The 19179-nt window shown below is 44.7% G+C and overlaps 1 protein-coding gene across 26 annotated transcripts in view; it reads left to right on the top strand.

Moving 5' to 3' along the window:
* TEX14 (testis expressed 14, intercellular bridge forming factor) overlaps window positions 1-19179 on the top strand; it is a 159712-nt gene that overhangs the window by 101406 nt on the left and 39127 nt on the right. For all 26 annotated transcript variants that reach the window (XR_011423251.1, XR_011423253.1, XR_011423252.1 and 23 more), the window contains 5 exons: window positions 1981-2062; window positions 2954-3084; window positions 4447-4560; window positions 5593-5716; window positions 14162-14340. Coding sequence is in view for 23 of the 26 variants with exons in the window: in XM_023652898.2 (XP_023508666.1) it covers window positions 1981-2062; window positions 2954-3084; window positions 4447-4560; window positions 5593-5716; window positions 14162-14340 (630 nt within the window). In the remaining 3 variants the exon portion in view is untranslated. The remainder of the gene's footprint in view (window positions 1-1980; window positions 2063-2953; window positions 3085-4446; window positions 4561-5592; window positions 5717-14161; window positions 14341-19179) is intronic.

Here is a 19179-nt window from a genome sequence, read left to right as displayed (position 1 = left end):
GCATGGGCCACCTTGGTCTCCTCCACATTGGTCCCCTCTGGCATCTGGCCCACCCAAAAGGGTGAGCTTGGAAGGAGAGGATGTGGCCACTGAAAAATGATGGCCAGAGGAGCACCTTAGGCTGTCTCCCCCACTCCAGGAACATCTGGGGGAGGTGAATTCTGGGCTCCAGTGGGAACCACCCTATGGTTGGCTGAGAAGGAACTTTTCAGGTCTGGGGAGTCCAGCAGAAAACCCCTTCCCAGCAAGGCAATTGGCTGGCTTTTTTTTTGTCATCTCCCGAACCATGGGAAAACTGTTCCTTTATTACTAAAGTTGCAAAAGCCCACAAATGTTTAATTTATGGTTATTGGGCTATTTAAAGCTGGTGTAGTGGCTGGCCCTGTGGCCGAGTGGTTAAAGTTCTGCTCATTCCATTTCAGCAGCCCGGGTTTGTGGATTTGGATCCCAGGCACGAACCTACTCCACTTGTCAGCCATGCTGTGGAGGCATCCCACATACAAAGTGGAGTAAGGTTGGCACAGATGTTAGCTCAGGGCTAGTCTCCCTCAAGCAAAAAAAAGAGGAAGATCGGCTATGTATGTTAGCTCAGGGTGAGTCTTCCTCAACAGCAACAACAAAGACCCGCTGGTGTAAGAGACTTGCTGCTAGCTGGGTAGACAGCTCCCCTGACCCTCTCACAGCTGCAGGAGGTGGGCCTCAGGCTTCTCTGCATGCTCAGGAACTGAGTTATTTTAAATTCTTCAGGCCTTATTGACTTAGGGTTTGTGTGTGGAGAATCCTTGCCATTTTGATTTTCTCTGATGGCATCTCTTTCTGTAGTCAGAGTGGCTAGACTCAGTACACTCTGGCAGGCTCTTCCTTCCTGTCCTTCCATGCATGTTGAGTCCTGGTTTTCCTCTGGTGACCTGGATGCCACTGGCTTCTCAGGCGAGATGAGTTAGTGATTCCCTTGAGGACTAGTTACTCCTAACTGCTCTCCCTGCTGCTGCTCTTGCTAGTCTTGGTTCTTTACTCAGCTTCTAGAACAACCTTCTAAAAATGGAAATTGGGTTGTGCCACTCTGTGCTAGAAACCCTTTAGGGCCTTCCCCGTGGCTGTTAGGATAATCTTCCAAATCCCTCGTCTGGCCTTGGAGCCCCTGCTTGGTCCAACTTCTCCCACCTCCTCTCCTGCCAGCATTTGGATCTTGGCAGACCCAGTCCCTACTAATAGGGCCAAGCCTAATCTGTGCTGCAGCGCTGTGACTCCAAGCCAACAGATTTCCCCTTTCTGGCTCCATTTTTCCCATCTGTAAAATGAGAAAGTTGGACAAGATATGCTTTATGATCCTTTCCAACTTTGACCATCTGTAATTATCTATTGCTGCATAACAAATCATCCCCCAAACTTAGAATAAACATTTGTATCTCACACAATTTCTGTGGGTCAGGAATCAGAGAATGAGTTAGCTAGGTGGTTGTGGCTCAGAGTTTCCTAAGAAGTTGCAGTCAAGATGTCAGCTGGGGCTGCAGTCATCTGAAGGCTCGACTGGGGCTGAAGGATTCAGTTCTGAGATGGCTTTCTCACATGGCTGGCAAATTGGTGCTGGGTGTTGGGCTTTCCCATTGGGCACCTGGAGTGTCCTCACAGCATGGCAGCTGGCCTCCCCCAGAGCAAGTGATCCAAGAAGAATCAGGGCAGAAGCCCTGTGGATCTAGCTTTGGAAATCACACCATTCGGGCATTTCTGCAATGTCCTATTGGGTTAACAGGTCAGCCCTGTCTGACCTGTGAGGGGCTACACAGGCATGAACACCAGGAGCTGGGAGATGTGGGTTCCCTCTCAGAGGCTGGCTATTACGTCATCTGTAATTCTGTGATAAAAAGTCAGGTGGTAAAGACAAAACCAACTCCACGTTCTGAAGACTTGGCTCAGCATTGTTCCTGTGGATGTGCGTGGTTAATCCTTACTTTTTCCCCTTCTTTTAAATATTTCTAGAAGCCCTAATGGCTCTCCTAACCGACTGCTTAAAGCTGGAGTCGTTTCTGCCCAAAATATCTACAGCTTTGGCTTTGGGAAGGTAAGAGGTTGCTACTGACAGCCAGTGTTTGCAGGACTAACTGGAGAATGAGCTGGCCCAGCTCTGGCCTCGTCTCCCATGACTTTGTCCAACTCCTCCATCCTATCCTCTCCAAAGTATTTTTCTCCTCCTTTACCCCTTTTGCAAGACAAGTACCTCTTAGTGTTCGTGTCCGTACTGGAAATTGGTGAAAACCCTGGAGAGGTCTCTTGAATGACCTTGGGCTAGATTTGGGGAGTTTAGAAAATGATCCTTTAATTCCCAGTAAAGGCCCCAGATATGTTCTCCTTGAAGAGAGGCAGAGAGCTGTGCTGACCCCATGGGTCTTAACTTGTGAGTGACCTTGCCCTCCCACAGGCTTATGAGCATTGTTGGAATGCCTTTAAGGAATTTAGATTTTAAACTGAGAAATGTTCTGAGGGAAAATAATATTCTTTGGGTCCTTCGTGCTGCTCATCAAAGAAAGAGACAGTTGGGAAACATTGCTGGGTGACTGGGTGATGCTTGCCGACAGCTCAGCCCCTGGCTCTGAGTCTCTTGGTTGTGCTGAGGCAGCCTGGGGTGGAGTGAGGGTTAGAAGGAATGTCAGCTTTGGCTATACACAGGCCTGGGCCCTGAGACCCAGCCCGGCTGGCACTTCAGGCAGGCATCTGACCTCTTTCCACGAGCCTCAGTTTCCTCACTAGTAAAAGGGAAAGAATATTACAAGCTTGCAGGGTTTCTAGGAAGATAAAAGATAATATAAATTGAAGCATAATGTCCAGTGTGTAGGAGTATGCATCAAGTTGGTAAATAGTAGCTATCATTATTTTTAGCTGGCTGATAAGATTTTAGAGTTATTTTACTTTTCCTCTTTTCTCCTCACAATTTGAAGCTGTGTTTTGCTTTCAGTTTTATATCACAGGGGGGACACAGCTGGCCTACCTAGGATCTCTTCCAGTCATTGGAGAAAAGGAAGTGATTCAAGCTGATGATGAGCCCACCTTCTCTTTCTTCAGTGGCCCCTACATGGTCATGATCAAGTAAGCAGAAGCTTGGGGCCGACCCGGTGGCGCAGCCATTAAGTTGGCATGTTCTGCTTCGGCAGCCCAGGGTTCACCGGTTCGGATCCCGGGTGCGGACATGACACAGCTTGGCACGCCATGCTGTGGCAGGCGTCCCACGTATAAGGTGAAGGAAAAGGGGCACGGATGTTAGCGCAGGGCCATCTTCCTCAGCAAAAAGAGGAGGATTGGCAGCAGGTATTAGCTCAGGGCTAATCTTCCTCAAAAACAAAAAGTAAGCAGAAGCTGGCCAGTGGGAGGTCTGATTTAGTCCCATGGGAAGAATGGGCTTTGTGTGACTTCTTTATGTCTGGAGGGTTGCTACGCAAACACAAGGAAACACTGAAGAACATATGTCTAAATCAGGGTTTCTCAACCTGGACACCAGGGCTGGATACACTTTGTTGTTGCTGTCCTGTGCATTGTAGGATGTTTAGGAGCGTCCCTGGTCTCCACTCACTGGATGCCAGTAGGAGTCCCCAGTGCTACCTGCTCCCCTGCAGTCATGATTGTGACAACCAAAATGTCTACAGACATTGCAAATGGCCCCCGTTGAGAATGACTGCTCTGAAAGTTTACTCATGACGTGTTTTAACCTCTCTGCTTTCTGGAGAGTTAGAGGCAGCATAGCATGACTGTCTGGCCTCCGATACAGGCCAAAGGATATTGAGGCCCCTGTAGAAGCCAGAACAAGCATCAGCTGCGGCTCTCACCAGCCAAGGGCAGCAGAGACAGCAGTAGCAGGGTTTGGCTGTGACCACAGTCCCTGGGCTGTTCGCACCCCCCAGAGACTTGCCTCTTGCAGGGTCACAGGAGTTGTCCTAGCCAAGGTGTCTTGGCCTCCTTGAACCCGGATGCTTCTTCCCTGCTTAGAAGAAACAGCATTCTACACAGGCCTCTGCCAGACTCAAAAGGCCTTCTGTCCCCTCAATACACTTCTTGTTTTCCTGCCGGTGCCACAGATTTGTTGTTGGGTCCCCTCCTCTCTGTCCACTGTTGTTGCCTTTGCCCAAGTGATTGCCGTCCCTCACCTAGACTGGCCTCCCATTCCCGGGACCAGCCCTCCTTACCGTTCCCCACACTGCTGGTACCATTCTTTCTAAAATACAGACCTGATAGAGTCACTCCATCCCTTAAATCCTTCAATGACTTCCTGCCACCTGTACCTAAGTTCCCTAGGGTACTTTAGAACCTGGGGGTAGGGACAGGGAGGACCCAACAGTGCCCAGGGGCTTGACAGATTCTGTGTAAACCCACTTATCTGGTCTCTGGCCTGAGAACTCCTTACCGAAGAAGTGGCTGCTTACTGTCTTCTGCTCGCACTCTCTCCTGCCCTTGTAGCCTGGTGTGGAACGGGAGCAGGGTCACAGTGAAGGAGCTGAATCTCCCCACCCACCCACATTGCAGCAGGCTGCGGCTGGCTGACTTGTTAATTGCTGAGCAGGAGCACAGCAGGTGAGAAGGAAGCCCAAGGGCATTTCGTGTCCAACTCTCTTTACAGACCTAGGTTCAGGGCTGTCCCTGGGGTGTGGAGACCAGCCTCCCCTCAGACTCAACATTTTCTGGCTGTTGGAATCAGTTGATGTTTACTTTCAAGGCCTGCCAAGAGAAAGAAAGAGGAATTAGTAAATAGCCTGAGGGGTGGGAATGGAGGTGGTGAGGGGCTCAATTCTGTCAGCTGATTGACTCCCCATAACCCATGTCTCTGATGGTCCTGCCTCCAGACCTTGCTGGCTCTCCTGCTACAGCCCCCGAAGCCTGCCCCATTATTGGCCCTGTGCCCGTGCAGGACAGCATGCGCTGTCCCGTCTTCATAGAGCATGGCTGTTCATGAGATCCTCACGTCTGAGAGCCATGTCTCCACCCACGGGTCTCAGTACCTTAGGTTTTCTGTGGCTCCAGGGTTAGTCCTGCAGCTCTTGCCAGGGCAGGAGCCCGGTTCATGGTTTCACACTAGGACTGCCAAGGCTTTAGAATGGACCCAGGTTCCTGAGGAGGGTACCCAACTCCTGTAGGTATGTTCAGAGGCCAAACCCTTCCTTTTGGCCAAACCTTCCTAAAGGGACCCAAGGAGGCTGGAAGGACTCATAGACACAGTGTGGACTTTACGTGAAAGTGAAGCAAGTTCCTGACATTTCCCTGACCTTGGTTTCCTCATGTCTAAAATGAATATAATGATGTATTTCTTGTAGGTGGTCGTTAGGACTGAGATGATACATATAAAGTGCTTGCTAGATAGCTCTTTAGTGACATTGTCATTGATGACTCTAAGCCCTCAGGGTCTGATCAGTGAGAGGCCACAGATTCCACCAAGAGAGACCCCTACTCCCACCCCACTCCACCCCATCCTGTTTTCTTAGATAAACATTGTATGCAAATGGTACTTGTTTAGAATGTGTTCAAGAGGCCTAGAAGAAAGGAAAGCACCCATTTTTTCATCATGTCCTCCTTACCTCTGCCTCATCTGAAGCTGATTTTCTTTTGCAGCAAGCTGCGGCACCCCCACCTGCTGCAGCTGATGGCTGTGTGCCTGTCCCAGGACCTGGAGAAGACCCGCCTCGTGTACGAGCGCATTACTGTCGGCACGCTGTTTAGTGTCCTCCATGAACGGGTAAATGGCTGTTTCTGTGGATTTTCCCTTGCTGTCTTTCCCGCTTCTCTCCCTGCCCCAGCAGTAGAGTTCCCATTTGTGCACGCATGGAAGATAAATCTCTTAATTCTTTACTTAATGGGGGCTATATAATGCACCATTTAAGGCCGATAAGCACCTGGTCGGAACTATTGTGGTTTTATAATTATCAGTCCTGCTTTTTTATAGACGTCTTAAGAGCTCAGCAGACCCAGAAAACACACAGATGCATTTCTAGCTAACTAATCAGACAGGCACCGGCCTTATTTCCCAATGTTTTCACTTGTGCCATGTGGGGCCTTTGGTATAGAGAGGTTTGTTTATATACCTGTTATCAGTTTCCTCTCACTTTTCACATTTCCTGGTGGGGGCATCTTCCCTGGCCTCAGACTCCCTGGGAAGTGTGTTTTTGGATGAGATGTGGCTTTGGAGAGGTCCTGAAGCATTTGTTTTTTTTTTTCTCTGTGACTTTGTTCTAAAGACCCTGGGGCAGGAGTGAGAAGAGACTCTCCAGGAAGGGCCCTTCCCCGAGATGGCTAGTCACCTCCTGCCTGAGGATCTACTGTTAGTGTTCAGTTTTTCCTCCCCTCCCCTGCTCTCCCCTCTTCTGTCCTTTGATGAGGGCATTACCTTAAAATGCCATTTCTCTGGGGAGAGACCCATCATGACTTTAATCAGCCAGGTATGTTGGTGTGAGTGAATTTCTGTCCTCTTATGATGAACTTTCTAGGTCATCTGACTCGGGTAGAGACTGGATTGGTCCTTTAAGCTTGTAGGTTCTCCCAGCAGCACAGGCGTGGATAGCGGGTGCAGAGCAGGTTCCTTGGTGGTCGTGGTGGGCCCACCCTAGGTGCACATACCCGGCCTTGAGAACTTGCTCCTTATTTTTTTTTTTCAGTTATTTTACTGAGGTCATATTGGTTTATAACATTGTATAATTTCAGGTGTACATTATTATATATTAGTTTCTGTATAGACTGCATCATGATCACCAATAGTCTAGTTTTTATCCGTCACCATACATATGTGCCCCTTGACCTCTTCTGCACTCTCCCCACCCTCTTCCCCACCCTCTTCCCCTCTGGTAACCACTAGTCTGTTCTCTTTATCCTTGTGTTTGTTTACCTTCCACACGAGTGAAGTCATACAATGTTTGTCTTTCTCTGTCTGTCTTATTTTGCTTAACATAATACCCTCAAGGTCCATCCTTGATGTTGCCAATGGCACAATTTTGTCTTTTTTATGGCTGAGTAGTATTCCGTGGTAGATATATGCCACATCTTTAGCCATTCATTAGTTGATGGGTACTTGGGTTGCTTCCATGTCTTGGCTATTGTGAGTAATGCTGCAGTGAACATAGGGGTGCATGAATCTCTTTGTATTGTTGATTTCATGTTCTTTGGGTAAATACCCAGTAGTTGGATAGCTGGATTGTATGGTATTTCTATTTTTAATTTTTTGAGAAATCTCCATACTGTTTTCCATAGTGGCTGCACCAATTTGCATTCTCTCCAGCTGGTGTATGAGGGTTCCCTTTCCTCCACATCCTCTCCAACATTTGTTACTTTTTGCTTTGATGGTTATAGCTATTCTGACAGGTGTAAGGTGTTACCTGATTGTAGTTTTGATTTGCATTTCCTTAATAATTAGTGATGTTGAGCATCTTTTCATGTGCTTGTTGGACATCTGTATATCTTCTTTGGAGAAAATGTCTGTTCATGTCTTCTGCCCATTTTTTGATCGAGTTGTTTGTTTTCTCATGTTGAGTTGTATGAGTTCTTTATATATTTTGGAAATTAGCCCCTTGTCGGATTTATGATTTGCAAATATTTTCTCTCAGTTGGTCAGTTGCCTTTTCGTTTTGTTGATGGTTTCCTTTGCTGTGCAGAAGGTTTTTGGTCTGATGTAGTCCCATTTGTTTATTTTTTCTTCTGTTTCCCTTGTATTCAAAAAGATGCTGCTGAGACCGACCAATGTCAAAGAGTGTACTACCTAGATTTTCTTTTAGGAGGCTTATGGTTTCAGGTCTTACCTTCAAGTCTTTGATCCATTTTGAGTCTATTTTTGTGTATGGTGTAAGATAATGGTCTACTTCCATTCTTTTGCATGTGGCTGTCCCATTTTCCCAACACCGTTTATTGAAGAGACTTTCCTTTCTCCATTGTATGTTCTTGGCTCCCTTGTCAAAACTTAGCTGTCCATAAATGTGTGGGTTTATTTCTGGGCTCTCAATTGTGTTCCATCAATCTTTGTGTCTGTTTTTGTACCAGTACCATGCTGTTTTGATTACTGTAGCTTTGTAGTATATTTTGAAGTTAGGGATTATGGTGCCTCCAGCTTTGTTCTTTTTTCTCAGGATTCCTTTAGCTATTCAGGGTCTTTTGTTGTTCCATATAAATTTTAGGATTCTTTGATCTGTTTCCGTGAAGAATGTCATTGGGATTCTGATTGGGATTTCATTGAATCTGTAGATTGCTTTAGGTAATGTGGACATTTTAACTATGTTTATTCTTCCAATCCATCTGCATGGAGTATCTTTCCATTTCTTTATGTCATCTTCGATTTCTTTCAATAATGTCTTATAGTTTTCATTGTACAGGTCTTTCACCTCTTTGGTTGAATTTATTCCTAGGTATTTTATTCTTTTTGTTGCGATTGTAAATGGGATTGTATTCTTGAGTTCTCTTTCTGCTAGTTTCTTTTTTTGTTTGTTTGTTTGTTTGTTTTTGAGGAAGATTAGCCCTAAGCTAACATCTGCTGCTAATCCTCCTCTTTTTGCTGAGGAAGACTGGCCCTGAGCTAACATCTGTGCCCATTTTCCTCTAATTTATATGTGGGATGCCTACCACAGCATGGCTTGACAAGCAGTGCCATGTCTGCACCCGGGATCCAAATTGGCGAACCCTGGGCCACCAAAGCGGAACGTGCACACTTAACCACTGTGCCACTGGGGCAGCCCTGCTAGTTTCTTATTAGAGTATAGAAATGCAACTGATTTTTGTAAATTGATTGTGTACCCTGCAACTTTGCTGTAGTTGTTGATTATTTCTCATAGTTTTCTGATGGATTCTTTAGGGTTTTCTATACATAGAATCATGTCATCTGCAAACAGCGAGAGTTTCACTTCTTCCTTTCCAGTTTGAATACCTTTTATTTTTTTTTCTTGCCTAATTGCTCTGGCCAAAACCTCCAGTACTATGTTGAGTAAGAGTGGTAAGAGTGGGCACCCTTGTCCTGTTCCTGTTCTCAGAGGGATGGCTTTTAGTTTTCCCCATTGAGTATGATATTGGCTGTGGGTTTGTCATATATGACCTTTATTATGTTGAGGTACTTTCCTTCTATACCCATTTTATTGAGAGTTTTTATCATAAATGGATGTTGGAGCTTGTCAAATGCTTTCTCTGCATCTATTGAGATGATCATGTGATTTTTATTCTTCATTTTGTTAATGTGGTATATCACATTAATTGACTTATGAATGTTGAACCATCCCTGTGTCCTGGGTATAAATCCCACCTGATCATGGTGTATGATCTTTTTAATGTATTGCTGTATTCGGCTTACCAATATTTTCTTGTTGATTTTTGCATCTATGTTCATCAGCAGTATTGGCCTGTAATTTTCCTTCTTTGTGTTGTCTTTGTCTGGTTTTGGGATCAGGGTGATATTGGCCTCATAGAGTGAGGTAGGAAGCATTCCGTCTTCTTCAATTTTTTGGAATAGTTTGAGAAGGATAGGTATTAAGTCTTTGAATGTTTGGTAGAATTCTCCAGAGAAGCTATCTGGTCCTGGACTTTTGTTTTTCAGGAGATTTTCGATTGCTTTTTCTAGCTCTTTATTGGAGATTGGTCTATTCAGATTCTCTGTTTCTTCTTGATTGAGTTTTGGGAGATTGTGTGAGTCTAAGAGTCTTTCCATTTCTTCTAGGTTATCCAATTTGTTGGCATACAGTTTTTCATACTATTTTCTTATAATCCTTTGTATTTCTGTAGTATCCGTTGTAATTTCTCCTCTTTCATGTCTTTTTTTTTTTTTTTTAAGATTTTATTTTTCCTTTTTCTCCCCAAAGCCCCTGATACATAGTTGTGTACTTTTAGTTGTGGATCCTTCCAGTTGTGGCATGTGGGATGCTGCCTCAGCATGGCCTGATGAGCGGTGCCATACCCGCACCCAGGATCTGAACCAGCAAAACCCTGGGCTACTGAAGCGGAGCACACAAACTTAACCACTTGGTCATAGGTCTGGCCCCATCCTCTTTCATTTCTAATTTTATTTATTTGAACCTTCTCTCTTTTTTTCTTAGTGAGTCTGGCTAAGGGTTTGTCAGTGTTTTTTATCTTTTCAAAGAATTAGCTCTTAGTTTCATTGATCCTTTCTATTGTTTTTTAGTCTCTATTTTGTTTATTTCTGCTCTAATTTTTATTATTTCCCTCCTTCTGCTGACTTTGGGCTGTGTTTGTTCTTTTTCTAGTTTTGTTAGGTGTAGGTTAAGGTTATTTGAGATTTTACTTCTTTGTTGAGGTAGGCCTGTATTGCTATAAATTTCCCTCTTTAGCGCTGCTTTTGCTGCATCCCATAAGAATTGGTATGTTGTGTTTTCATTTTCATCTCCACATATTTTTTTATTTCTCCTTTGATTTCTTCATTGATACAGTGGTTCTTCAGTAACATGTTGTTTAATCTCTGCATGTTTGTGACTTCCCCAGCCTTTTCTTGTAGTTGATTTCTAGTTTCTTAGCATTGAGGTTGGAAAAGATAATTGATATGATTTCAATCTTCTTAAATTTATTGAGGCTTGCCATGTTTCCCAAGATATGGTCTGTCTTTGAGAATGTTCCTAATGCACTTAAGAAGAATGTGTTTTTTGTTTTTTTTTTTGGGGGGGGGGAAGATTAGCCCTGAGCTAGCATCTGGTGCCAATCTTCCTTTTTTTGCTGAGGAAGGCTGGCCCTGAGCTAACCTTTGCACCCATCTTCCTCCACTTTATACATGGGATGCCTGCCACAGCATGGCTTGCCAAGCGGTGCCATGTCTGCACCCAGGATCTGAACTGGCAAACCCCGGGCCTCCAAAGCGGAATGTGTGCACTTAACCGCTGTGCCACCAGGTCGGCCCCCTAGAAGAATGTGTATTCTGCTGTTTTGGGATGGAATTTTCTATATATCTATTAAGTCCATTTGGTCTATTATTTCATTTAAGGCCACTGTCTCCTTGTTGATTTTCTGTCTGGATGATCTGTCCATTGATGTAAGTGGGGTGTTGAGGTCTCCTACTATTATTATGTCAATTACTCCCTTTAAGTCTGTTAATAATTGTTTTATGTGTTTTGGTGCTCCTGTGTTAGATGCATATATATTTATAAGTGTTATGTCCTTTTGGTGGAATGTCCCTTTTATCATTATATACTGCCCCTCTTTGTCTCTCATTGTCTGTTTTAGCTTGAAGTCTGCTTTGTCTGATCTAAGTATGGCAACTCCTGCTTTCTTTTGCTTGCCATTTGCTTGGAGTCTCATATTCCATCCCTTCACTCTGAGCCTATGTTTGTCTTTAGAGCTGAGATGTGTTTGCTGGAGACAGGATATTATTGGGTCTTGTTTTTTAATCCACCCACCCATTCTGTGTTTTTTGATTGGCTAATTCAATCCATTTACATTTAGAGTGATTATTGATATATGAGGGCCTAATACTGCCATTTTCTCTCTTATTTTCCGGTTGTTCTATAGTTCCATTGTCTCTTTTCCCTTGTATTTCTGACTGCCATTTCAGTTTGGTGATTGTCTGTGACAGTTTTCTCCATTTCCTCTTTATTTATTTATGATTTACTCTGGTATTTTGTTTAGTGATTACCATGAGGTTTGTATAAAAGATCTCATAGATGAGACAGTCCATTTTCTGATTGCCTCTTATCTCCATTAGCCTAAGCAGGTTCCATCCCTTTCCTCTTCCCTTTTAGAGTTATTGTTGTCTCAGATTGTTCTTTTCTGTGTTGAGAGTTTGTGACTAAATTGAAGTGTTTATAGTTATTTTTGATGTTTTCCTTCCCTTTGTCTTTTATGTTATAATTGTTTACTGACTTATTCTGATATAAAGTTGCAATTTTCTGATTATATCTTTCTATTTATCACCTTGCTCAGGGTTTTGTTTTTTGCTGTTGTTTTTTTTTGTTTTTTGAGGGAGGCTTTTTTTTTTGCTTTTTTTCTTTCTTTTTTTTTTTCTGCTTTATCTTCTCAAATCCCCCTGGTACATAGTTGTATATCTTAGTAGCAGATCCTTCTAGTTGTGGCATGTGGGACACCGCCTCAACGTGGCCTGATGAGCAGTGCCATGTCCGCACCCAGGATCCAAACTGGTGAAACCCTGGGCTGCTGCAGCGGAGTGCGTGAACTTAACCACTCAGCCACAGGGCCGGCCCCATTGCTCAGGGTTTTGTAAACATTTGCCTTTTCATTACAGGTAGGAAGGCTTCTTTCATCATTTCTCGTAGGGGAGTTCTAGTGGCGATGAACTCTCTCAGCTTTTGTTTATCTGGGAAAGCTTTTTTTCCTCCATCATATCTGAAGGATACTTTCTCTGCATAGAGTATTCTTGGCTGAAAGTTTTTGTCTTTCAGTATTTTGAATGTACCATTCCATTTTCTCCTAGTCTGTATGGTTTCTGCTGAGAAATCTGCTGAAAGCCTGATAAGAGTTCCTTTCTAGGTTATTTTCTTCTGCCTTGCTTCCCTTAATATTTTTTCTTGTTATTGACTTTTGCCAGTTTTAACAGTATAGGCCTTGGAGAAGGTCTTTTTGCAGGGATGTAATTAGAAGTTCTATTGGATTCATGTACTTGGATGTCCAGTTTCTCCCCCAGGTTTGGGAAGTTCTCAGCTATTGTTTCTTTGAACAAGCTCTCTGCTCCTTTCTCCCTCTGGACTACCTATAATCTTTATGTTGCTTTTCCTAATTGAGTTGGACATTTCTTGAAGAATTTTATTTTTTAAAAATCTAGTTCTCTCACCTCCACCTGAAGCATTTCTGTATTTCTATCCTCTAAATCACTAATTTGTCCTCCTTAACGTCAGCTGTAATTTTTTTGTATTCTGGATTATTTTTAATCTGATTAATTGTGTTCTTCATTTCCAGAATTTGTTTGGTTTTTTTTTAGAGTTTCAATCTCTTTGGTGAACTATTCCTTCTGCTCATTAGTTTTATTCTTGAGTTTATTGAACTGTCTTCCCGAGTTTTCTTGTGACTCATCGAGTTTCTTTATGATAAGTATTTTGAATTCTCTGTCATTTAGATTGTAAATTTCTGTGAGTTCAGGATTGGTTTCTGGAGACGTGTCATTTTCCTTTTGCTCTGAAGTGTTAATGTAATTGTTCATGGTGTTTGATGAAGTGATCCCTTGCTGGCCCATTTGTGGTAGCATCAGGTCACAGATTCCACCTGCCATCTCTTGCGGGGAGCAGGAGCTGTGTTTTCTGGTTCCGCCCCATCTGCTGGAAGTTTTGTGGGTAGGGCTACTCTGCATTTGTCCAAGCTTGCTGCAGCTGCTCTGCAGGTTGCACTCCGTGGGCAGGACCTCTGAGCCCGGTGGGCAGATTGGGTGTTGTAGGCCAGGCTTCTGTGCTTGGCAGGGGACTGGCTAAGCTGCTGCACACTAAGCCAGAGGAATGCCTACACGAGAGCTGAGCCACCACTCAGTGGGTCCCATGGGCTGCTGTGCTCCGTGGGTGTGGGTGCCTTCTGAGCAGGCAGGGCACCTTTTGACCTGTGCTGTGCTCAGTGAGTGGGTACCTTTGCTGGGGCTGAGCCACCAGCACTTGGTATATAGTGTTTCCACTAGTAGGGCCACTGTGGTATGGTGTGCACTGTCATGGGCCAGGCTACAACTCCAAAAGCGTTTGTGTAGACTGGGCTGTCCTTGCCTCCTCTTACAGTCATTCCCAGCTGCTCTGTGAGGAACCATAACCTGGCTCACTGCCATCCGGGAGGGGTAGGGGTAGGGATGCACTCACCTAGTTCACTGCCTTCCAGGGATCCAGTCCACCTACCTTCAGATGTATAGCTACGTAGATTTCTCAGATGTCCTGTTGTGCTGCTTAGGGAATCCTCTGATTGTCCATTTAGTTGTAACTTAAAGGGGAGAGAGTAAGGGAACAACTCACTCTGCTATGGTGCTGATGTCACCCATTCTTATTTTTTATGGTATGAAGCAGCTCAGCTAAGTTTTGGAAAGGAGCCCAGATTTTGAGCTGGGGTCCTGGTCAGTGGGACTTTAGGCCAGTCACTTAACCTGCCTGAGCTTTAGGTTCCCTATCTATAACATGAGGACAGTAGGTAGCTGTGAGGACCAATTGAGAAGTCTTTGGAAACTACAAAGCATTTGGCAGTTCTGGGGCGCCCAGGCCCTCTCATTCCTGGCTGGTGTGTCTCTTGCTTGCAGCGCTCTCAGTTCCCGGTGCTGCACATGGAGGTGATTGTACACCTGCTGCTCCAGATTTCCGATGCTCTGAGATACCTGCATTCCCGAGGCTTTATCCACCGCTCCCTCAGCTCCTACGCTGTCCACATCGTCTCCACAGGGGAAGCGAGGCTGACCAACCTGGAGTACATGATGGAAAGGTGGGTGCAACCTCCATCATGACTTCCATAGACAGTCTCCCTGGAGATCCTTTGCTGTAGACAGGAAATCTAATCTGGGTGGAACGCCTCCTCATTAGTGGGCTGAACTGTTTCATCAATGGGGGAAGAGGTTTCCTAAATCCCTTGCCCTGTCTGCCAAGGTTAGACTGACTTTGGAGAAGTTTCTTCTGCTGTGGACATTCTCATTTTAATAAACATTTAACAAGCAAGAGCCCAGATTAGCCAATGTCTGTAAATGCTGTAACCATCCACTCCAAAATGTTCAGTGGCTTAACATAACCAAGGTGTGTTTCTCAGTCACATTGCAGTCTAGTGTGTGTTGGAGGGGGACACTTTCTTTGTTCCGAGTTCCTCCTATCTGTGGCTCCGCTGTCCCCCAGGCCTTAGTCCCTCAGTATGTCCTCTACATTGCTGGCCAGTGAGCAAGAGAGAGCATGGAGGGGCACACAGTGGGGTTTAGGGGCCAGCCTAAAGTGGATATGTCATTGCTTCCCACTTTGCTGTGGCCAGAGGCACCTTCTCACTGCAAGGAGGCTGGGAAATGTGCCATAGCTGTGCATCCTGGAAGGAGAGAGAAGGTGATGGGTGCTGATGAGCCTTGCAGTCATCACACCTCCTATGGCAGGGCCAGGTGCTGGACTGGGTGGATGCTAAGGGCCTTCCCTGCCCTCAAGGACCTCAGTGCAGTGAGGCAGGCAGTCACAAAAACAAAGCCCTCATTCAAGGGTTGGTGGATGGGCTTCATTTCCTGTTTGGCAGGGGTCAAGGTCCTCATGAGAGTTGGGGGCTGACCCCCACCTCCTGCCCCTAGACTCTAGGAGGCAGAGGATCTCCCCTGTGCTTCCTTGCTGCCATCCATGGCTCTGAGCCCTTAGCCCAGTGTTGGCTCTGCTCTGCTGTGAGACCTCAGCCACTGGCAGACCCCTTGCTTAGGCCTGCTTACCCCTGATTACCTTTGTCCCCACCCACCCACCAGTCACTATCACTGAGGCTTTGTTTCTGAGTCTCTCAGTAGGTCTTTGCTTCTCACATGCTCATAATTTACTTCTCTCACTACATGAAAACCTTTAGGAAGGTGGGGATTTCTGTTTTATCCACTGCCATTTCTCAAATGCCTAGAACAGGCCTTCACACAGTGGATGTTCAACATATGGTTTTTGAATGAATGAAACGGAAAGACTCACCTCCCTGACCCCTTGTGCTTCTTTTCCTCTGCCTGGAGAGGAGAGTAGGGACCAGATTATGCTTGGCCTCGTGGGCCTTGGTAGAGAGTTTGAATTTTATCCTAAGAACACTGGGATGCAACGGAAGGGTTTTTTTGAGCAGGATGGTATCATGGATGATTTACAGGTTAAGATCCCTCTTGCCTCCTGCCTGTGGAGGAGAGGCTATGATGAGGCAAGAGAGAGGGAGGGGAGCAGTTAGGTGTGGTTGGAGCTGTTGCAGTTTTCCATGTGGGAACCTGTGGAGGCCAGACAACTATCAGCAAGTGAGCTACTCAGCCTCAGATCTGGTCCATTCTCAATCCCAAGTAAAACCTTTCAGTGGCTCCCCATGGCCTGCAAGATTAAAGACAGGTACTTTGCAGAGTGTGGAAGCCTTCCAAGGTGGGGCTCCACCCACAGTGCCAACCTCATCACTTTCCATTCCCTGCCTGGCCATCCAAAGCCACTTTCAGTCCATGCTATTTCACGGTGCTATTCCCCGCATCTGGAATACTTGCCACTCGCCTGTTTATCCTTTTAAAATCACTTCAGGTGCAATCTCCCATCACACTCCATGAAGCCTATACTGAAGCCCTCTTCCCTGCAGCGCTTTGCATATTCCACTCCTCCGCAGTCAGGTGTTTCTGCCCCACCAGATGGTGAGCTCTGAGAGGGCAGGGACCATGGCTTCTTCATCTTCAGCACCCAGCCCAGGGCCTGCCACATAGTAAGTGCTCAGTAAACATTTGTTAAGTGAATGGATCAGTCTAAGGGAAACTTGAAATGGATCATGACAGGGTTGACCACTTTGGCTGTGTGTTCAGAAGCAGTGGAAGCTAAGGGGTTTGGACGTTTTTGCTGTTGATAACAAGGAAAGCTTTTCAGGAAGGCTGTGACAGAATCCAAGCTGTTTGCTGGTGATGGAGCACCATCTGTTGTTGAGAAGGAGGTAGAGCAGTTTCTTCTGCTTGAGCTCTCCAACACAAATGTGACTCCTAGAGTGAAATGGAGCTTTGGAGATGGCCCAGTCCAACCGCGTCATTTTATATATGAGGAAACTGAGGCCCAGAGATGTGAAGAGATGGTCTGAAGTTACCCAGCTGTGGCTAGAACTGGATGATAGAGGCTGTTTCCTGGCTATGGAAGCAGAATGGATTGGAAGTTGAGGGGAAGAAGACCAGCTAGGAGGTGACAGGCCAGGGCCTAGTAGTGACCAAGGAACCAACATAGAAGGGAAAGATGTGAGATGCACTGAGGAGCTGGGGTCCACACACTGGTCAAGGGAGGGGCTGGGCAGTAACTGAGTAGGAAGGCGTGAGTTCTCCTTGGGGCTTGTCGACCTCAGATCGGAACTTCAGGCAGAAATGTCCATCAGCAACTAGGTCCAGTCATAACAGCATTCCCTTCTTTGACAGCTGATAACATGAGGTGATTACCCAAGAATCTCAAATAACTTTCAATTCCACGTTTATTTTTGGTAACACTGTATTTGGACAGTCGGTTTGTTGAATGTCATTGTCAAGCGTAGCACTCCATCTCTTGGTGTAAAAATGATAGAGCAGCTTCTCCCATTCTTCAATCCTTCTTTTTTTGTTTTTGTATTTGTTTTGTTTTGTTTATTGAGTTTCTTCAACTTCTTCTAAATGGAATCTTGAGAGCTGGAATTAACCTTGCAAGTAGTATCACACAGCCATAGCCAAATCTAATTTTAAAATTAGATGTCAGAACTGAAGCCCAGAAAAATAACTGCCCTAAAATGACAGCCAGAAAAGAAGCTGCCTCTCCCAGACACAACTAGCTTTGTTTATTTATTTATTTTTTGTGAGGAAGATTGGCCCTGAGCTAACATCTCTGCCAATCTTCCTCTGTTTTATGTGGGATGCCACCACAGCATGGCTTGATGAGCCATGCTAAGTCCACACTCAGGATCCGAACCTGCGAACCCTGGGCCGCCAAGGCGGAGCATGTGAATTTAACCACTATGCCACCGGGCTGGCCCCTTATTTATTTATTTTTAATCCTTTTTTTTTTTATATTGCAGTAACAATGGTTTATAACATGTAAATTTTGGGTGTACATTATTACGTTTCGATTTCTGTGTAGATTACATCATGTTCACCACCCAAAGACTAATTACAATCCTAATCACTCCTTTCACCCTCCTCCCTCGCCCCTCCCCTCTGGTAGCCACCAATCCAGTCTCTGTCTCTATGTGTGTGTTTGTTGTTGTTTTTATCTTCTATTAGTGAGATCATATGGTGTTTGACTTTCTCCCTCTGACTTACTTCGCTTAACATAATACCCTCAAAGTCCATCCATGTTGTACAAATGGCCAGATTTCATCATTCTTTATGGCTGAGTAGTATTCCATTGTGTATATATACCACATCTTCTTTATCCATTCGTCATTAATGGGCACCTAGGTTGCTTCCAAGTCTTGGCTATTGTGAGTAATGCTGCAGTGACCATAGGGGTGCATATATCTTTACCCATTTATGTTTTCATGTTCTTTGGATAAACACCCAGCAGTGGAATAGCTGGGTCCTATGGTAGTTCTATTCTTGATTTTTCTGAGGACTCTTCATACTGTTTTCCATAGTGGCTGCTCCAGCTGGCATTCCTACCAGCAGTGTATGAGAGTTCCCTTCTCTCCACATCCTCTCCAACACTTGTTATTTCCTGTCTTGTTAATTATAACCATTCTGACAGGCATGAGGTGATATCTCATTGTAGTTTTGATTTGCATTTCCCTTATGGTTAGTGATGTTGAACATCTTTTCATGTGCCTGTTGGCCATCTGTGTATCTTCTTTGGAGAAATGTCTGTTCAGATCTTTTGTGCATTTTTTAATTGGGTTGTTAGTTTTTTTGTTCTTGAGATGTATGAGTTCTTTATATATTTTGAATATTAGCCCCTTATCAGATAATAAGATTTGCAGATATCTTCTCCCAGTTGTTAGGTTGTCTTTGCGTTTTGTTGATGGTTTCCTTGCTGTGCAGAAGCTTTTTAGTTTGATGTAGTCCCATTTGTTTATTTTTTCTGTTGTTTCCCTTGCCGGGTCAGACATGGTACTTGAAAATATGCTGCCAAGACCACTATCAAAGAGTCTATTGCCTATGTTTTCTTCTAGAAGTTTTATGGTTTCAGGTCTTACCTTCAAGTCTTTAATCCATTTTGAGTTAATTTTTGTGCATGGTGTAAGATAATGGTCTACTTCCATTCTTTTGCATGTGGCTGTCCAGTTGTCCTAACAACATTTATTGAAGAGACTTTCCTTTCTCCATTGTATGTTCTTGGCTCACTTGTCAAAAATTAGCTGTCCATAGATGTCTGGGTTTATTTCTGGGCTCTTGATTCTGTTCTATTGATCTTTGTGTCTGTTTTTGTACCAGTACGATGCTGTTTTGATTATTATAGCTTTGTAGTATATTTGGAAGTTAGGGATTATAGTGCCTCCACCTTTGTTCTTTTTTCTCAGGATGCCTTTGGCTATTCAGGGTCTTTTGTTGTTCCATATAAATTTTAGGACCCTTTGTTCTATTTCTGTGAAAAATGTTGTTGGGACTTTGATAGGGATTGTGTTGAATCTGTAGATTGCTTTAGGAAGTGTGGA

This window comes from Equus caballus, chromosome 11 (assembly GCF_041296265.1).
Source record: "Equus caballus isolate H_3958 breed thoroughbred chromosome 11, TB-T2T, whole genome shotgun sequence".
Classification (NCBI taxonomy): Eukaryota; Metazoa; Chordata; class Mammalia; order Perissodactyla; family Equidae; genus Equus; species Equus caballus.
The sequence above is the reverse complement of the archived record's forward strand: the minus strand, read 5'-3'. Positions and strand labels throughout refer to the sequence as shown.